The 16575-nt window shown below is 56.7% G+C and overlaps 1 protein-coding gene across 1 annotated transcript in view; it reads right to left on the bottom strand.

The window, feature by feature from the left end:
• The window catches only part of LOC311511739 (uncharacterized protein), a 33780-nt gene extending 17205 nt beyond the window's left edge, over window positions 1–16575 (bottom strand). The window contains exons 1-6 of the mRNA XM_084612584.1: window positions 16452–16575; window positions 16194–16229; window positions 12451–12564; window positions 9260–9373; window positions 6063–6176; window positions 4418–4531 (exon numbers count right to left, since the gene is read on the bottom strand). Coding sequence (XP_084468710.1) covers window positions 4418–4531; window positions 6063–6176; window positions 9260–9373; window positions 12451–12564; window positions 16194–16229; window positions 16452–16482 — 523 coding nt within the window. The 5' untranslated portion in view covers window positions 16483–16575. The remainder of the gene's footprint in view (window positions 1–4417; window positions 4532–6062; window positions 6177–9259; window positions 9374–12450; window positions 12565–16193; window positions 16230–16451) is intronic.

Raw genomic sequence — 16575 nt, 5'->3', positions numbered from 1 at the left:
CAGTGGAAATCCAAGGGTAAAATAATTTTGTACCTTGGGGAAGTTTTAACCTAAGCTGGTAAAAGTAAGCTTAGGAGGTTTTCATGCAGGTCCCCACATCTGTACCCTAGAGTTCAGAGTGGGGAAGGAACCTTGACACCTTTCAAGAGACCTTTTGCATAAGGCATATTCCGGTTACATTATATTTACACCCATAAGCATTTTTCCATAAACATATGGAGTGAAACGTCACACATGACATCGAGGTTTCAATCCTGGGGAGCTGTTGTCAGGTCGGGAGCTGTTGTGGGGCGGGATTCTCCGAGGCAGGGGTGTTTGGGGGGTAGGGGAGTTTGTGCTGGAGTCTCAGCACCCGACGGGGAAGCGGCTCATCCCCTGGGAGATTCTCTTCCCTGCACAGCTAGGTCCAGGATAAGCCCCAGGATAAGCAGGACCACGGTGCCCAGCACCAGGCGGGCGATGTTGGCGTTGGTGAAATCCAGGGGGGCTGCTGCTCCTGGGAGAAGGGAAGAGTCACTTGGTGGTGCAAACGGGGAGATCAGCAGCTGGCGCTGCTCTGGGAGTCTCCCAGGCACTGCGGCTCTGGGGCCCCCCTGGGGCCAGACCCCCTCAAGGGAGACCGCGTCCTGCTGTCCCGAGGGGCCTGAGCCTCAGAGTCCCTGGGAAGGGAGCTCCCAGGTGGACGAACTGCCCCTGAGACACCCCAGGACCAGGCCAGGGGATTAGGACAATCAGAGCCTCAGGGTCTTAGCCCCCCACAACAGAGAACCACCCCAGCTCCCTGTCCCCATAGGACCCCTCTGTCCACCCCCACAGGTACCTTTGCCCTGGCCTGTCTGCTGTGCAGTGAGCCCATCCCTAGGGTATCTTGGCTACTGCCAAACACAGCCAGGAAATGCGCGCCGGGGGGAGACTGGTACATCACCTGCTGCCCCCAACACTCGGGCGGTGCCCAGGGCCCTAGGGACCAGGGTGCAGGCAGAAGCAGCAGAACATCTATTGGGGGGAGGGTCAGGGGGTCCCGAGACCCCAGTCGGGGAGGGGAAGCAAGAACCAAGGGAATTCTGGATGTAAGCAGAGTCAGGATGAGCTCCACCCTGACATCTGGTGCTGAGGTGTGGCAAGTTGTGGAAAAGAACTTCAGGGGCCGATCTCATTTGCATAGGCACACCCACCCCACCTAGAATGAGGCCATAGCTGCCCAAATGGGCACTTTGGCTGCTGTGGGATCCCCAGTGTCTCTGTTATTGGGGCAGGAAGAATAAATTGTTATTACTCTGATTATGGGAATCAAGGACAGTGGAACTGCACTTGGCTTTTTGGTCTGATGGAGGGACTCGCCATCAACTAAGTAGCACTCGCTAGGCAAGGGACATGGGTTCCAAAACGCGGTGAATAGAGAGGGGCTGGGGACAGGTGTTAAAATGTGGGGGTATGTGTCCCTGGTGAGGGCCTTACATGCTAATTGCAGTTCCTCCTCTCTCCACTGTGGAATATCAGAGATAATTTTGATTCTACTAGGAGTCTAGTTACAGGCTGCTGAGCTGAGTTCACTTTGGGCTAATGGTGCCCCAGCACTGAGGCTCCCCTGCTACAAGCTGAAATCACCAAAGAGCTAAACTGACTAAGAGCTGAAATCACTGAGTGTTGCGTTAAGTAGTGGGGGAGCCTGCAGATATATGGCGGAGCAGTTTGCAGGATGGTGAGCAGAGCAGTTTGTCGGATGCCTGGAGCAGCTCATGGGGTGGCTGGCAGAGCGGAGCCCCATGGAGAGGTGGGGCCATCAGCTTTGGACCACGTAAGGTGCCCCTTAAACCACTCCCCCCTCCCCAATCTCCACCCAGGTTGGGAGGTAAAACTCTGCAGATAAACTTTCGAACTCTGGGGCTGCCCTGACCAGGGACAGAGACTTTTGGGTCGTTGGACTTTTGGGACTTTGAGTGATTTTGGGTTCCTGGACTCAAGAACCAAAGGGAAAGGACACACCCCAATTTGCTTGGGGTGGGTTTTTTGCTCATGGGTTGTGTTATGAATCCTGTTGGTGGTGTTTCCCCAACACAATGCCACATTGTTTCTCTCTGTTATTAAAAGGCTTTTTGCTACACTCAGACTATGTGCTTGCGAGAGGGGAAGGATTGCCTCTTGGAGGCGCCCAGCGGGGGTGGTATATATTTGTCCCAGGTCACTGGGTGGGGGCTCGAGCCAGTTTTGCATTGTGTTATTGGAATGGATCCCCTAGATACTGAACCCAGCCCTTGTTGCTGCCAGTTCTGACAGGCAGAAGGGTTACGTAAAATACAAACAACAAATCCAACGACTACATCAGCGTAACAGCGACCGGCGCTATTCTCAGGCGAGCAATGCGGCACAGAGACGGGACAGGGGGGTGGGGGTTGTGGTTTCTGTTCCCCGTGAGCAGGAGAGGGAGAGAGAAATGTAGATCCTGAATTGTTAAAGGAGCCGCCGATAAATCCGTGAAAGGGGAAGTCTGCCCCGAAGCGGCGCTCACTTGGCGTTTCTGCTACTGACAGTGAAACTCTGCGTAAACCTGATGCCCGGCACCTACCCTGTTTATATACCCCGGCTCTGGGAGGGGAATGGGGGTCTAGTGATTGGGGGGAGGGAGTGGCTGGGAGGCAGGACTCCTGGGTTCTCTCCCTGGCTCTGGTTGGGGGGGTGGGGTCTGGTGCTTAGAGAAAAGGACACAGATTAGAGGCAGCCCCCTAGCGGTGAAAGGCCCCGTGTCTCTTCCCCAGCCCATCCCCGGGGCAGTGGGTCTGCACGGCTCAGGGCCCGGGGCAGAGCTCACAGGGGCCGACGGCTGAGCCAAGTTTCCCTCTCCCCCCTCAGGATGCTGCAAAAGAGACATGGGGAGGGGGGAAGCCGACCAGCCCCCCAGAAAGGGAAGGGGGCAAGAACATAGGGACAGAGCTCAAGAGAAACTGCCACCCCCCGCCCCCCTCCGGCACATGCCCCAGCTCTGGCTCCCCAGCTCCTTTGCCCTTCACCCCCCACCCCAGACGTTCACGCATTCGGCCCCTCAGCCCCCTGGCCTGAGTTCTCTCCTCCATTCACTTCCCCCTAACACCACCCCGTCCCATGTCCCCTCGTCCGCATCCCCCCCATTCTAACCCATGGCCTGTCTCTGCTTCCCCATACACGTCCCCCACCCCCATCCAATGTCCCCCTAGGTCTCTGCCCCCCCCTTTCTGCCCCCTGGCCTATCTCTGTACGGACAAATGACACAGAGACAGTCCCCCCCGCAGCCAGGTGCCATTCCCCCCTGGAGTCACTGCGGAGCAGGTCTGGGCGTGGCTGTCCCTATTTCGGAGGAGGAACGTCCCTGTGTCTACAGAGGTACAGGTGAGCTCGTCTGCCCAACGGGGCTGTATCGACCCAGGGGGCGCGAATTCCAACAGCCCAGACTCGCTCTGAGATCACCGGGGGGGTTGGGAACCACACAGGATTCAACATTTGGGTCCAGTTATCATGTAGACAAGGTCTTGGACCATCTTTCTATCCCTCACCAGACGTGCTCCCATCCGTCCACTGCCCTATGTTCCCAAGGACCCACATCCCCACCGACCCTTGGCCGTCCGTCCCCATGGATCTATTCGTCACCCTCTATATAGAAGAATTGAACCCATCAGTTCTGTCTGCAGGGACCAGCCCCCTCCAAACGGCCCGAAGGCCCCGTGGGCATCTGAGTCTGGAGCCCTGTTCCCTGGGGGATGAATTGTTCCATTTCTCCCGCTCACCTTCTCCCGCTGGCTCCGTGGTGGGGTGGGGGGTACGGCTGCTGGGGCCCAGCTGGGTCAGTTCCCTCAATGGGATGCAAATGAGAATGGGCTGGGATGGGGGAGGGAGGAAACCGAGCTCCGAGCCATCAGCCCTGAAACTCCAGCGGCTGCTGCCGCCCCCTGGCTGGGGAACCCCACAGTGACTCTGTCCCCGCTCCCCACTGGGGGGTCCCTTCTGCTAGGTCCAGGGCTCAGGCCAGAGCCTGGCCCTGAGCATCCCACTGGGGCCAAGACCCCTGAGGGTCCGGCTGTGGGAGGGGCTGCGTGCGGGGACGCCGAGCCAGGACCCTCACCTGCTACCACCAGCTGCACAGGGTCGCTGGGCTCGGACCAGACGGGCGAGTCCCACTTGGTGCTATATTGGCAGCTGTAGCCTCCTCCATCTCCCCCGTCTGTGGGACCCCCGGGGTGGGGTTCTCCGTTGTGGGGAAGCTCTCCCGGGCCCTGTCCCCACCAAGCTAATCTGGCATCTTTCCAGTGACACCCTCCCCCCCACATATGAAATGAATCTTGGGGGGAGGTTTCAGATGGGGCATTCGCTTTGGGGATCTGCCCCTGTCCCAAGCAGACAGCTGCCCGTGGCTCCCCCCGAGGGCGGCTCCTTGGGCTGCACAAACCTGCTTCTGGGGGGGTTGATGGCGATTTCCTGCCCCCAGTACTGCTACCTGGTCCCGTGCTGCCTGGGCGGGTGGGAGCCAGCATCGTTCCCGGCTGAGTCAGTTTGGTTCCCCCTGCGGGAATAGAACCAGCGTCTGTCAGGGGCAGGGCACAGCGGAGAGAAAGCTGGAGTCCTGGTCTATGTGGTTGGTTATACAGGGAACCTCTCCTCCCCCAAAACTGAAATCGCGGCTCTTCCCTGGGCTGAGCTGGCGTCCCTGGGGAGAGGATGGGACCCAGGGACTCGGGCCAGCTCAGCACCCTGGGGATCCCAGAATGGGAAAGATCGGCCCAGCAAGACCCTGAGCGCAAATACAGGCCCTGCCTGGCTCCACAACAGCCGGAACCAAAATCATTACTGACTAGTATTAATTACCAGAAGCCCCTGTCGTGGGCCAGCTACCCCATGTGCTCGGAGCTGTACAAACACAGAGACAGTCCCCGCCACAGCCAGGTGCCATTCACCCTTGGAGTCACTGCGGAGCAGGCCTGGGCGTGGCTGTCCCTATTTCAGAGGAGGAACGTCCCTGTGTCTACAGAGGTACAGGTGAGCTCGTCGTCTGCCCAACGGGGCTGTATGAACCCAGGAGGGGCGAATTCCGACAGCCCAGACTCGCTCTGAGATCACCGGGGGGGTTGGGAACGACACAGGATTCAACATTTGGGTCCAGTTATCACGTAGACAAGGTCTTAGTCCATCTTTCTATCCCTCACCAGACGTGCTCCCATCCGTCCACTGCCCTATGTTCCCAAGGACCCACATCCCCACCGACCCGTGGCCGGCCGTCCCCATGGATCTGTCCATCACCCTCTATATAGAAGAATTGAACCCATCAGTTCTGTCTGCAGGGACCAGCCCCCTCCAAACGGCCCGAAGACCCCGTGGGCATCTGAGCGGGGAGCCCTGTTCTCTGGGAGATGAATTGTTCCATTTCTCCCGCTCACCTTCTCCCGCTGGCTCCGTGGTGGGGTGGGGGGTACGGCTCCTGGGGCCCAGCTGGGTCAGTTCCCTCAAAGGGATGCAAACGAGCATGGGCTGGGATGGGGGAGGGAGGGAACCGAGCCCCGAGCCATCAGCCCTGAAACTCCAGCGGCTGCTGCCACCCCCTGGCTGGGGAACCCCGCAGTGACTCTGTCCCCGCTCCCCACCGGGGGGTCCCTTCTGCTGGGTCCAGGGCTCAGGCCAGAGCCTGGCCCTGAGCATCCCACTGGGGCCAAGACCCCTGAGGGTCCGGCTGTGGGAGGGGCTGCGTGCAGGGACGCCGAGCCAGGACCCTCACCTGCTACCACCAGCTGCACAGGGTCGCTGGGCTCGGACCAGATGGGCGAGTCCCACTTGGTGCTATATTGGCAGCTGTAGCCTCCTCCATCTCCCCCGTCTGTGGGACCCCCGGGGTGGGGTTCTCCGTTGCGGGGAAGCTCTCCCAGGCCCTGTCCCCACCAAGCTAATCTGGCATCTTTCCAGTGACACCCTCCCCCCCACATATGAAATGAATCTTTGGGGGGAGGTTTCAGATGGGGCATTTGCTTTGGGGATCTGCCCCTGTCCCAAGCAGACAGCCCCTCGTGGTTCCCCCTCAGGGCGGCTCCTTGGGCTGCACAAACCTGCTTCTGGGGGGGTTGATGGCAATTTCCTGCCCCCAGTACTGCTACCTGGTCCCGTGCTGCCTGGGCGGGTGGGAGCCAGCGTCGTTCCCAGCTGAGTCAGTTGGGTTCCCCCTGTGGGAATAGAACCAGCATCTGTCAGGGGTGGGGCACAGCGGAGAGAAAGCTGGAGGCCTGCTCTCTGTGGTTGGTTATACAGGGAACCTCTCCTCCCATGGTGCACAAGTCCATGGGGCCGGACGAGTTGCATCCGAGAGTGCGAAAGGAACTGGCGGCTGTGATTGCAGAGCCATTGGCCATTATCTTTGAAAACTTGTGGCGAATGGGGGAAGTCCTGGATGACTGGAAAAAGGCTAATGTAGTGCCAATCTTTAAAAAAGGGAAGAAGGAGGATCCTGGGAACTACAGGCCAGTCAGCCTCACTTCAGTCCCTGGAAAAATCATGGAGCAGGTCCTCAAAGAATCAATCCTGAAGCACTTAGAGGAGAGGAAAGTGATCAGGAACAGCCAGCATGGATTCACCAAGGGAAGGTCATGCCTGACTAATCTAATCGCCTTCTATGATGAGATTACTGGTTCTGAGGATGAAGGGAAAGCAGTGGATATATTGTTTCTTGACTTTAGCAAAGCTTTTGACACGGTCTCCCACAGTATTCTTGTCAGCAAGTTAAAGAAGTACAGGCTGGATGAATGCACTATAAGGTGGGTAGAAAGTTGGCTAGATTGTCGGGCTCAACGGGTAGTGATCAATGGCTCCATGTCTAGTTGGCAGCCGGTATCAAGTGGAGTGCCCCAGGGGTCGGTCCTGGGGCCGGTTTTGTTCAATATCTTCATAAATGATCTGGAGGATGGTATGGATTGCACTCTCAGCAAATTTGCGGATGATACTAAACTGGGAGGAGTGGTAGATATGCTCGAGGGCAGGGATAGGATACAGAGGGACCTAGACAAATTGGAGGATTGGGCCAAAAGAAATCTGATGAGGTTCAATAAGGATGAGTGCAGGGTCCTGCACTTAGGACGGAAGAACCCAATGCACAGCTACAGACTAGGGACCGAATGGCTAGGCAGCAGTTCTGCGGAAAAGGACCTAGGGGTGACAGTGGACGAGAAGCTGGATATGAGTCAGCAGTGTGCCCTTGTTGCCAAGAAGGCCAATGGCATTTTGGGATGTATAAGTAGGGGCATAGCGAGCAGATCGAGGGACGTGATCGTTCCCCTCTATTCGACATTGGTGAGGCCTCATCTGGAGTACTGTGTCCAGTTTTGGGCCCCACACTACAAGAAGGATGTGGATAAATTGGAGAGAGTCCAGTGAAGGGCAACAAAAATGATTAGGGGTCTGGAACACATGAGTTATGAGGAGAGGCTGAGGGAGCTGGGATTGTTTAGCCTGCAGAAGAGAAGAATGAGGGGGATTTGATAGCTGCTTTCAACTACCTGAGAGGTGGTTCCAGAGAGGATGGTTCTAGACTATTCTCAGTGGTAGCAGATGACAGAACGAGGAGTAATGGTCTCAAGTTGCAGTGGGGGAGGTTTAGGTTGGATATTAGGAAAAACTTCTTCACTAGGAGGGTGGTGAAACACTGGAATGCGTTACCTAGGGAGGTGGTAGAATCTCCTTCCTTAGAAGTTTTTAAGGTCAGGCTTGACAAAGCCCTGGCTGGGATGATTTAGTTGGGGATCAGTCCTGCTTTGAGCAGGGGGTTGGACTAGATGACCTCCTGAGATCCCTTCCAACCCTGATATTCTATGATTCTATGATTCCCCCAAGCAGCAATCGAGGCTCTTCCCGGGGCTGAGCTGGCATCCCTGGGGAGAGGATGGGACCCAGGGATTCGGGCCAGCTCAGCACCCTGGGGATCCCAGAATGGGAAAGTTCGGCCCAGCAAGACCCTGAGCGCAGATACAGGCCCTGCCTGGCTCCACAGGGGCCGGAACCAAAATCATTACTGACTAGTATTAATTACCAGAAGCCCCTGTCGTGGGCCAGCTACCCCATGTGCTCGGAGCTGTACAAACACAGAGACAGTCCCCGCCCCAGCCAGGTGCCATTCACCCTTGGAGTCACTGCGGAGCAGGTCTGGGCGTGGCTGTCCCTATTTCAGAGGAGGAACGTCCCTGTGTCTACAGAGGAACAGGTGAGCTCGTCTGCCCAACGGGGCTGTATGAACCCAGGGGGCGCGAATTCCGACAGCCCAGACTCACTCTGAGATCACCAGTGGGGGTTGGGAACGACACAGGATTCAACATTTGGGTCCAGTTATCACGTAGACAAGGTCTTAGTCCATCTTTCTATCCCTCACCAGACGTGCTCCCATCCGTCCACTGCCCTATGTTCCCAAGGACCCACATCCCCACCGACCCGTGGCCGTCCGTCCCCATGGATCTGTCCATCACCCTCTATATAGAAGAATTGAACCCATCAGTTCTGTCTGCAGGGACCAGCCCCCTCCAAACAGCCCGAAGACCCCGTGGGCATCTGAGCGGGGAGCCCTGTTCTCTGGGAGATGAATTGTTCCATTTCTCCCACTCACCTTCTCCCGCTGGCTCCGTGGTGGGGTGGGGGGTACGGCTGCTGGCGCCCAGCTGGGTCAGTTCCCTCAATGGGATGCAAACGAGCATGGGCTGGGATGGGGGAGGGAGGGAACCGAGCTCCGAGCCATCAGCCCTGAAACTCCAGCGGCTGCTGCCACCCCCTGGCTGGGGAACCCCGCAGTGACTCTGTCCCCGCTCCCCACCGGGGGGTCCCTTCTGCTGGGTCCAGGGCTCAGGCCAGAGCCTGGCCCTGAGCATCCCACTGGGGCCAAGACCCCCTGAGGGTCCAGCTGTGGGAGGGGCTGCGTGCGGGGACGCCGAGCCAGGACCCTCACCTACTACCACCAGCTGCACAGGGTCGCTGGGCTCGGACCAGAAGGGCGAGTCCCACTTGGTGCTATATTGGCAGCTGTAGCCTCCTCCATCTCCCCCGTCTGTGGGACCCCCGCGGTGAGGCTCTCCGTTGCGGGGAAGCTCTCCCAGGCCCTGTCCCCACCAAGCTAATCTGGCATCTTTCCAGTGACACCCTCCCCCCCACATATGAAATGAATCTGGGGGGGAGGTTTCAGATGGGGCATTTGCTTTGGGGATCTGCCCCTGTCCCAAGCAGACAGCCCCTCGTGGTTCCCCCTCAGGGCGGCTTCTTGGGCTGCACAAACCTGCTTCTGGGGGGGTTGACGGCGATTTCCTGCCCCCAGTACTGCTACCTGGTCCCGTGCTGCCTGGGCGGGTGGGAGCCAGCGTCGTTCCCAGCTGAGTCAGTTGGGTTCCCCCTGCGGGAATAGAACCAGCGTCTGTCAGGGGTGGGGCACAGCGGAGAGAAAGCTGGAGTCCTGGTCTATGTGGTTGGTTATACAGGGAACCTCTCCTCCCATGGTGCACAAGTCCATGGGGCCGGACGAGTTGCATCCGAGAGTGCGAAAGGAACTGGCGGCTGTGATTGCAGAGCCATTGGCCATTATCTTTGAAAACTCGTGGCGAACCGGGGAAGTCCCGGATGACTGGAAAAAGGCTAATGTAGTGCCAATCTTTAAAAAAGGGAAGAAGGAGGATCCTGGGAACTACAGGCCAGTCAGCCTCACCTCAGTCCCCGGAAAAATCATGGAGCAAGTCCTCAAAGAATCAATCCTGAAGCACTTAGAGGAGAGGAAAGTGATCAGTAACAGTCAGCATGGATTCACCAAGGGAAGGTCATGCCTGACTAATCTAATCGCCTTCTATGACGAGATTACTGGTTCTGTGGATGAAGGGGAAGCAGTGGATGTATTGTTTCTTGACTTTAGCAAAGCTTTTGACACGGTCTCCCACAGTATTCTTGTCAGCAAGTTAAAGAAGTACAGGCTAGATGAATGCACTATAAGGTGGGTAGAAAGTTGGCTAGATTGTCGGGCTCAACAGGTAGTGATCAATGGCTCCATGTCTAGTTGGCAGCCGGTGTCAAGTGGAGTGCCCCAGGGGTCGGTCCTGGGGCCGGTTTTGTTCAATATCTTCATAAATGATCTGGAGGATGGTGTGGATTGCACTCTCAGCAAATTTGCGGATGATACTAAACTGGGAAGAGTGGTAAATATGCTGGAGGGCAGGGACAGGATACAGAGGGACCTAGACAAATTGGAGGATTGGGCCAAAAGAAATCTGATGAGGTTCAATAAGGATAAGTGCAGGGTCCTGCACTTAGGACGGAAGAACCCAATGCACAGCTACAGACTAGGGACCGAATGGCTAGGCAGCAGTTCTGCGGAAAAGGACCTAGGGGTGACAGTGGACGAGAAGCTGGATATGAGTCAGCAGTGTGCCCTTGTTGCCAAGAAGGCCAATGGCATTTTGGGATGTATAAGTAGGGGCATAGCGAGCAGATCGAGGGACGTGATCGTTCCCCTCTATTCGACATTGGTGAGGCCTCATCTGGAGTACTGTGTCCAGTTTTGGGCCCCACACTACAAGAAGGATGTGGATAAATTGGAGAGAATCCAGTGAAGGGCAACAAAAATGATTAGGGGTCTGGAACACATGAGTTATGAGGAGAGGCTGAGGGAGCTGGGATTGTTTAGCCTGCAGAAGAGAAGAATGAGGGGGGATTTGATAGCTGCTTTCAACTACCTGAAAGGGGGTCCAAAGAGGATGGATCTAGACTGTTCTCAATGGTAGCAGAGGACAGAACGAGGAGTAATGGTCTCAAGTTGCAGTGGGGGAGGTTTAGGTTGGATATTAGGAAAAACTTTTTCACTAGGAGGGTGGTGAAACACTGGAATGCGTTACCTAGGGAGGTGGTAGAATCTCCTTCCTTAGAGGTTTTTAAGGTCAGGCTTGACAAAGCCCTGGCTGGGATGATTTAACTGGGGATGGGTCCTGCTTTGAGAAGGGGGTTGGACTAGATGACCTCCTGAGATCCCTTCCAATGCTGATATTCTATGATTCTATGGTTCCCCCAAGCAGCAATCGAGGCTCTTCCCGGGGCTGAGCTGGCGTCCCTGGGGAGAGGTTGGGACCCAGGGACTCGGGCCAGCTCAGCACCCTGGGGATCCCAGAATGGGAAAGATCGGCCCAGCAAGACCCTGAGCGCAGATACAGGCCCTGCCTGGCTCCACAGCGGCTGGAACCAAAATCATTACTGACTAGTATTAATTACCAGAAGCCCCTGTCTTGGGCCAGCTCCCCCATGTGCTCGGAGCTGTACAAACACAGAGACAGTCCCCGCCCCAGCCAGGTGCCATTCACCCTTGGAGTCACTGCGGAGCAGGTCTGGGCGTGGCTGTCCCTATTTCGGAGGAGGAACGTCCCTGTGGCTACAGAGGTACAGGTGAGCTCGTCTGCCCAACGGGGCTGTATTGACCCAGGGGGCACGAATTCCAACAGCCCAGACTCGCTCTGAGATCACCGGGGGGGTTGGGAACCACACAGGTTTCAACATTTGGGTCCAGTTATCATGTAGACAAGGTTTTAGTCCATCTTTCTATTCGTCACCAGACGTGTTCCCATCTGTCCACCGCCCTATGTTCCCAAGGACCCACATCCGACCCTTGGCCGTCCGTCCCCATGGATCTATTCATCACCCTCTATATAGAAGAATTGAACCCATCAGTTCTGTCTGCAGGGACCAGCCCCCTCCAAACGGCCCGAAAGCCCCGTGGGCATCTGAGTGGGGAGCCCTGTTCCCTGGGGGATGAATTGTTCCATTTCTCCCGCTCACCTTCTCCCGCTGGCTCGGTGGGGAGGTGGGGGGTCCGGCTGCTGGGGCCCAGCTGGGTCAGTTCCCTCAAAGGGATGGAAATGAGCATGGGCTGGGATGGGGGAGGGAGGGAACCGAGCTCCGAGCCATCAGCCCTGAAACTCCAGCGGCTGCTGCCGCCCCCTAGCTGGGGAACCCCCCAGTGACTCTGTCCCCGCTCCCCACCGGGGGGTCCCTTCTGCTAGGTCCAGGGCTCAGGCCAGAGCCTGGCCCTGAGCATCCCACTGGGGCCAAGACCCCCTGAGGGTCCGGCTGTGGGAGGGGCTGCCTGTGGGGACGCCGAGCCAGGACCCTCACCTGCTACCACCAGCTGCACAGGGTCGCTGGGCTCGGACCAGACGGGCGAGTCCCACTTGGTGCTATATTGGCAGCTGTAGCCTCCTCCATCTCCCCCGTCTGTGGGACCCCCGGGGTGGGGTTCTCCGTTGTGGGGAAGCTCTCCCAGGCCCTGTCCCCACCAAGCTAATCTGGCATCTTTCCAGTGACACCCTCCCCCCCACATATGAAATGAATCTTGGGGGGAGGTTTCAGATGGGGCATTCGCTTTGGGGATCTGCCCCTGTCCCAAGCAGACAGCCCCTCGTGGCTCCCCCTCAGGGCGGCTCCTTGGGCTGCACAAACCTGCTTCTGGGGGGGTTGATGGCGATTTCCTGCCCCCAGTACTGCTACCTGGTCCTGTGCTGCCTGGGCGGGTGGGAGGCAGCGTCGTTCCCGGCTGAGTCAGTTGGGTTCCCCCTGCGGGAATAGAACCAGCGTCTGTCAGGGGCAGGGCACAGCGGAGAGAAAGCTGGAGTCCTGGTCTATGTGGTTGGTTATACAGGGAACCTCTCCTTCCCCCAAACTGCAATTGCGGCTCTTTCCTGGGCTGAGCTGGTGTCCCTGGGGAGAGGATGGGACCCAGGGACTCGGGACAGCTCAGCACCCTGGGGATCCCAGAATGGGAAAGATCGGCCCAGCAAGACCCTGAGCGCAGATACAATCCCTGCCTGACTCCACAGCAGCCGGAACCAAAATCATTACTGACTAGTATTAATTACTAGAAGCCCCTGTCGTGGGCCAGCTCCCCCATGTGCTCGGAGCTGTACAAACACAGAGACAGTCCCCGCCCCAGCCAGGTGCCATTCACCCTTGGAGTCACTGCGGAGCAGGTCTGGGCGTGGCTGTCCCTATTTCGGAGGAGGAACGTCCCTGTTTCTACAGAGGTACAGGTGAGCTCGTCTGCCCAACGGGGCTGTATCGAACCAGGGGGTCCTAATTCCAACAGCCCAGACTCAGTTTGAGACCCCGTGAGTGCCCAGCTGGGGGTGGGGCTGGGAGCAGGGATGCTGAGCCAGGCCCCTCACCTGCTATCACCAGCTCCATGGGGCAGGAGGAGACAGGCCGTGAGACACAGACCCCGGCATGGTCACTGCACCCCGTCCCCGCAGCCCGGCCCGAGTGATGAGGCCGAGACAGGGGGCTGCAGGGAGAGAGTCTCCTGGATGTTTTTCTCCCAAATCCAAGACCGAGAGAGCTGGGCTAGTGACACAAGAGCCCCGGGGGCCCCCCACCCCTCAGCAGGGCAACGACGCGGCTCCATCTGCCAGGAGCCCATGGAGGGGTGGCTGGGGCAGGGCAAGGAGAGGCCGAGGCGACCTAGAGGCCAATTGCATTTTATCTGCATCAGCTGGGGAAGGAGAAATCAGTTCAGTGGGGAATAATCACAAGTGAATCAGAGTTCGCTGGTGTAGCAGGAGCTGCTGTGTAGATGTGACATTATTGACATAATCTGGGACCGTATAGATCATCGTTGCAGCCCAGGTCCTCTAGTGGCATCAAATCTTATATAAAGGGGGTCAAATGAGGTGTCTAAGACAAGGTGATGGTTTGTGGGTTAGGAATATGCTGTCTATATGTGTGTATCATTTTGTAGTTGAAGTTATGAATATTGGCTCTATCCTGTCTGCATTTCAAACTTATGCTGTGCTTCTGGGTGACGCCCCAGACAAGCTGGTGTCAGCTCTGCCTAGCCTGTGGGATGGCCCATTAAGGACCATCAGCGACACAAGTGACCCATTGAGAGAAGGCAGACACGCCTTGGGACTCAGCAAGATAGGCCGGGACTTGCCCATGTGACGCCAAACTCCATTTTGCTGTAATTTTCCACAGTAAGAACAAAGAGGGGTTCTTACACCTGGAAAAGACTATAAAGGGCTGATGTCTCCATCTTGTCTTCAGTCCTGCTTCACACCTCTGGCGGGACTTTGCTACACTGAAGCTTTGAACCAAAGACCGATGACCCATCCCAGCAGGGGATGTTCTCCAGAGACTTGCTTTGAACCTGCAGTTTCTGCCATCACTGCAACAAGCCTGAACCAAGAACTTTGCCATCACTGGATGTCATTGACTCCATTTAACCACTTCTCGCTCTCAGCTCTATCTTTCTCCTTTTATGAATTAACCTTTAGATTTTAGATTCTAAAGGGTTGGCAACAGCGTGATTTGTGGGTAAGATCTGCTTTGTATATTGACTGGGGTCTGAGGCTTGGTCCTTTGGGATCGAGAGAACCTCTTTTCTTTCACTGGGGTCTTGGTTTTCATAACCATTCATCCTCATAACGACTGGTGGAGATACTGGGAAACTGGAGTGTTTAAGGGCATGGCTTGTGTGACTTGTGGTTAGCCAGTGGGGTGAGACCAAAGTCTACTCTGCCTCGCTGGTTTGGTTTGCCTTAGAGGTGCCTTAGAGGTGCCTTGGGCTGTAACTGACCTGCTTTAAGCAATTTGTCCTGAATTGGCGCGCTCCGTTGGGTCCCGCCAGAACCAGCATCGTCACAGTAGGGTCACACTGGGAACTATTGCTGAGCTCGTCTGAACAGGAACTACCATTGGCTGAATTCAACCCATGTTATGGGCAACAATTTACTTTCATGGAGCACCAGGATCTGGAGTTCGAACGTCCAAGGCACCAGGGCCAGAACCCGCCCGCGCTACGTTCCCTTCGCGGTTTCTCTGTTCTTAGGCTGGTTTGTTGTATCTTGAGCCATCCCCTTGCCCCGTCTCTGTTGGCTGTCCTGGGTTCCAGCTCAGATACCTGCAGCTGTTTCTCCAGGCGATGGGTCGGCTTCTCAATTGGACAACTGTCCCTCCACTGCTTTTTCTAGAGTTCCTTTGCTCTCTGACCATTTCTCTGGTCCTGTCGCTGCACCTGAAGGTGCTGGGTGGATGTTTTGTCCATACTATTGGCTTTACTTTCGCTACAGCTCACTTCCTCCTCTTTTCTTCAGCCCGTTTCTCTATACTCAGAGATTATTTCTGTCACATTTCATTCGTGCTTTACTTCTCTTGTGGTTTTCTAACAATATCTTACGACTCTTTTTTCTTCGTGTTTCACTGCCCAGTTCTTCCAGTAACTTCCTCCCTCCTGCCTCTGTCTTTCCTCTGTCTGCCTCCCCCTGTTCCTGCCATCTCTGCCCCTGCTCAGCGGGACTCTCTCCCTGCCAGCTCTCTGCCGGGCGCCCTTCGACGACACAGCTTGGCCACCAGGTGCCTTTCCACTGGCTCCCCACTCGCTGGGTCCCTTCATTTCTGGTGCCGGTTGCTCCCTCGCTGGCTGCTGTTGTCTCTCTCCCGGCACTGGGCAGCCTCCCTCCAAACTCTACCAGCCCTTTCCCCCAGGAGCGCTGGGGGTGTAGGCAGGAGCCGCTGTCCCCGGCTGTTTTCTTTCTCTCCCCACCACAAAAAAATCCCGCCCCAGGCTTGAGCTGCCTCCACTTCTGCTGCTGCCCGGGAATCCTTGGGGGTCTCCCCACAGCAGCTGTTTTCAGGCCGCTTCTGAGCAGCCACCATGTACAGTTCCCACACGGGAAAGGGGGCTGCACACGGGTCTTTATTTATTAGGAAAGCGTTGTTTGGAAACGTCTTTCCCCCCAAAATCCAACGCTTTCCTAATAAATAAACCCAGATAAAAGTTTGGTGGTGGCAGTGGAAGTCCAAGGGTGAAGGGTAAAATAGTTTGTACCTTGGGGAAGTTTTAACCTAAGCTGGTAAAAGTAAGTTTAGGAGGTTTTCATGCAGGTCCCCACATCTGTACCCTAGAGTTCAGAGTGGGGAAGGAAAAATGACAGGGGTGCTGCGGGGTGGCTGGTGGCTTCACTCTGTATTTCCTGGAGGGCAGAGCTTTGAGGGCAGGCAAATTCTCCCTGTGTGCTGCCCATCCCTGTAATGAGCGGGGCGAGGTCTCAGTCCCCACTTCCGGGTGTGGAAGGGAGCATGGGTCTGACAGGATCATCCCTTTGTGGGATCTGCACCCCTCACCCCCACCCATGTTCCTCGTCCTTCATGTGGAAATTCCCCCAGCTGCCCCATTCCCCACAGATACTCACGTCCAGACACCCCGCTCCGCCCGGCCAGCCAGCAGCCTGGAAAGGAGATGGGCCATTAGGGACCAGATCCCAGAACAGCTGGATCCTACACCGTGGTCTCAGATCCCACCCCCACAATGGGCACACACCCTGGTTTCACAACCCCCACCATGGATACATGTCCTGGTCTCAGATTTCCCCCCCTTCCCATGGACACACGCCCTGGTCTCAGATCCCCCTACCCCATGGACACAAGCCCTGGCTGTCTCCGATACTCACCAAGGAGGAGGACGGTGAGAGCAGATGCCATGATGGGGGCAGTGAGTGGCCCCTCCGCACAGCCGCCAACACCCCAGTGTCCAGCTCCACCGAGACCCAAATAAGGAACTCAGCTGCTGGCTGC

This window comes from Lepidochelys olivacea (genome assembly GCF_965140295.1).
Source record: "Lepidochelys olivacea isolate rLepOli2 genome assembly, chromosome: 23".
Taxonomy (NCBI): Eukaryota; Metazoa; Chordata; order Testudines; family Cheloniidae; genus Lepidochelys; species Lepidochelys olivacea.
The sequence above is the reverse complement of the archived record's forward strand: the minus strand, read 5'-3'. Positions and strand labels throughout refer to the sequence as shown.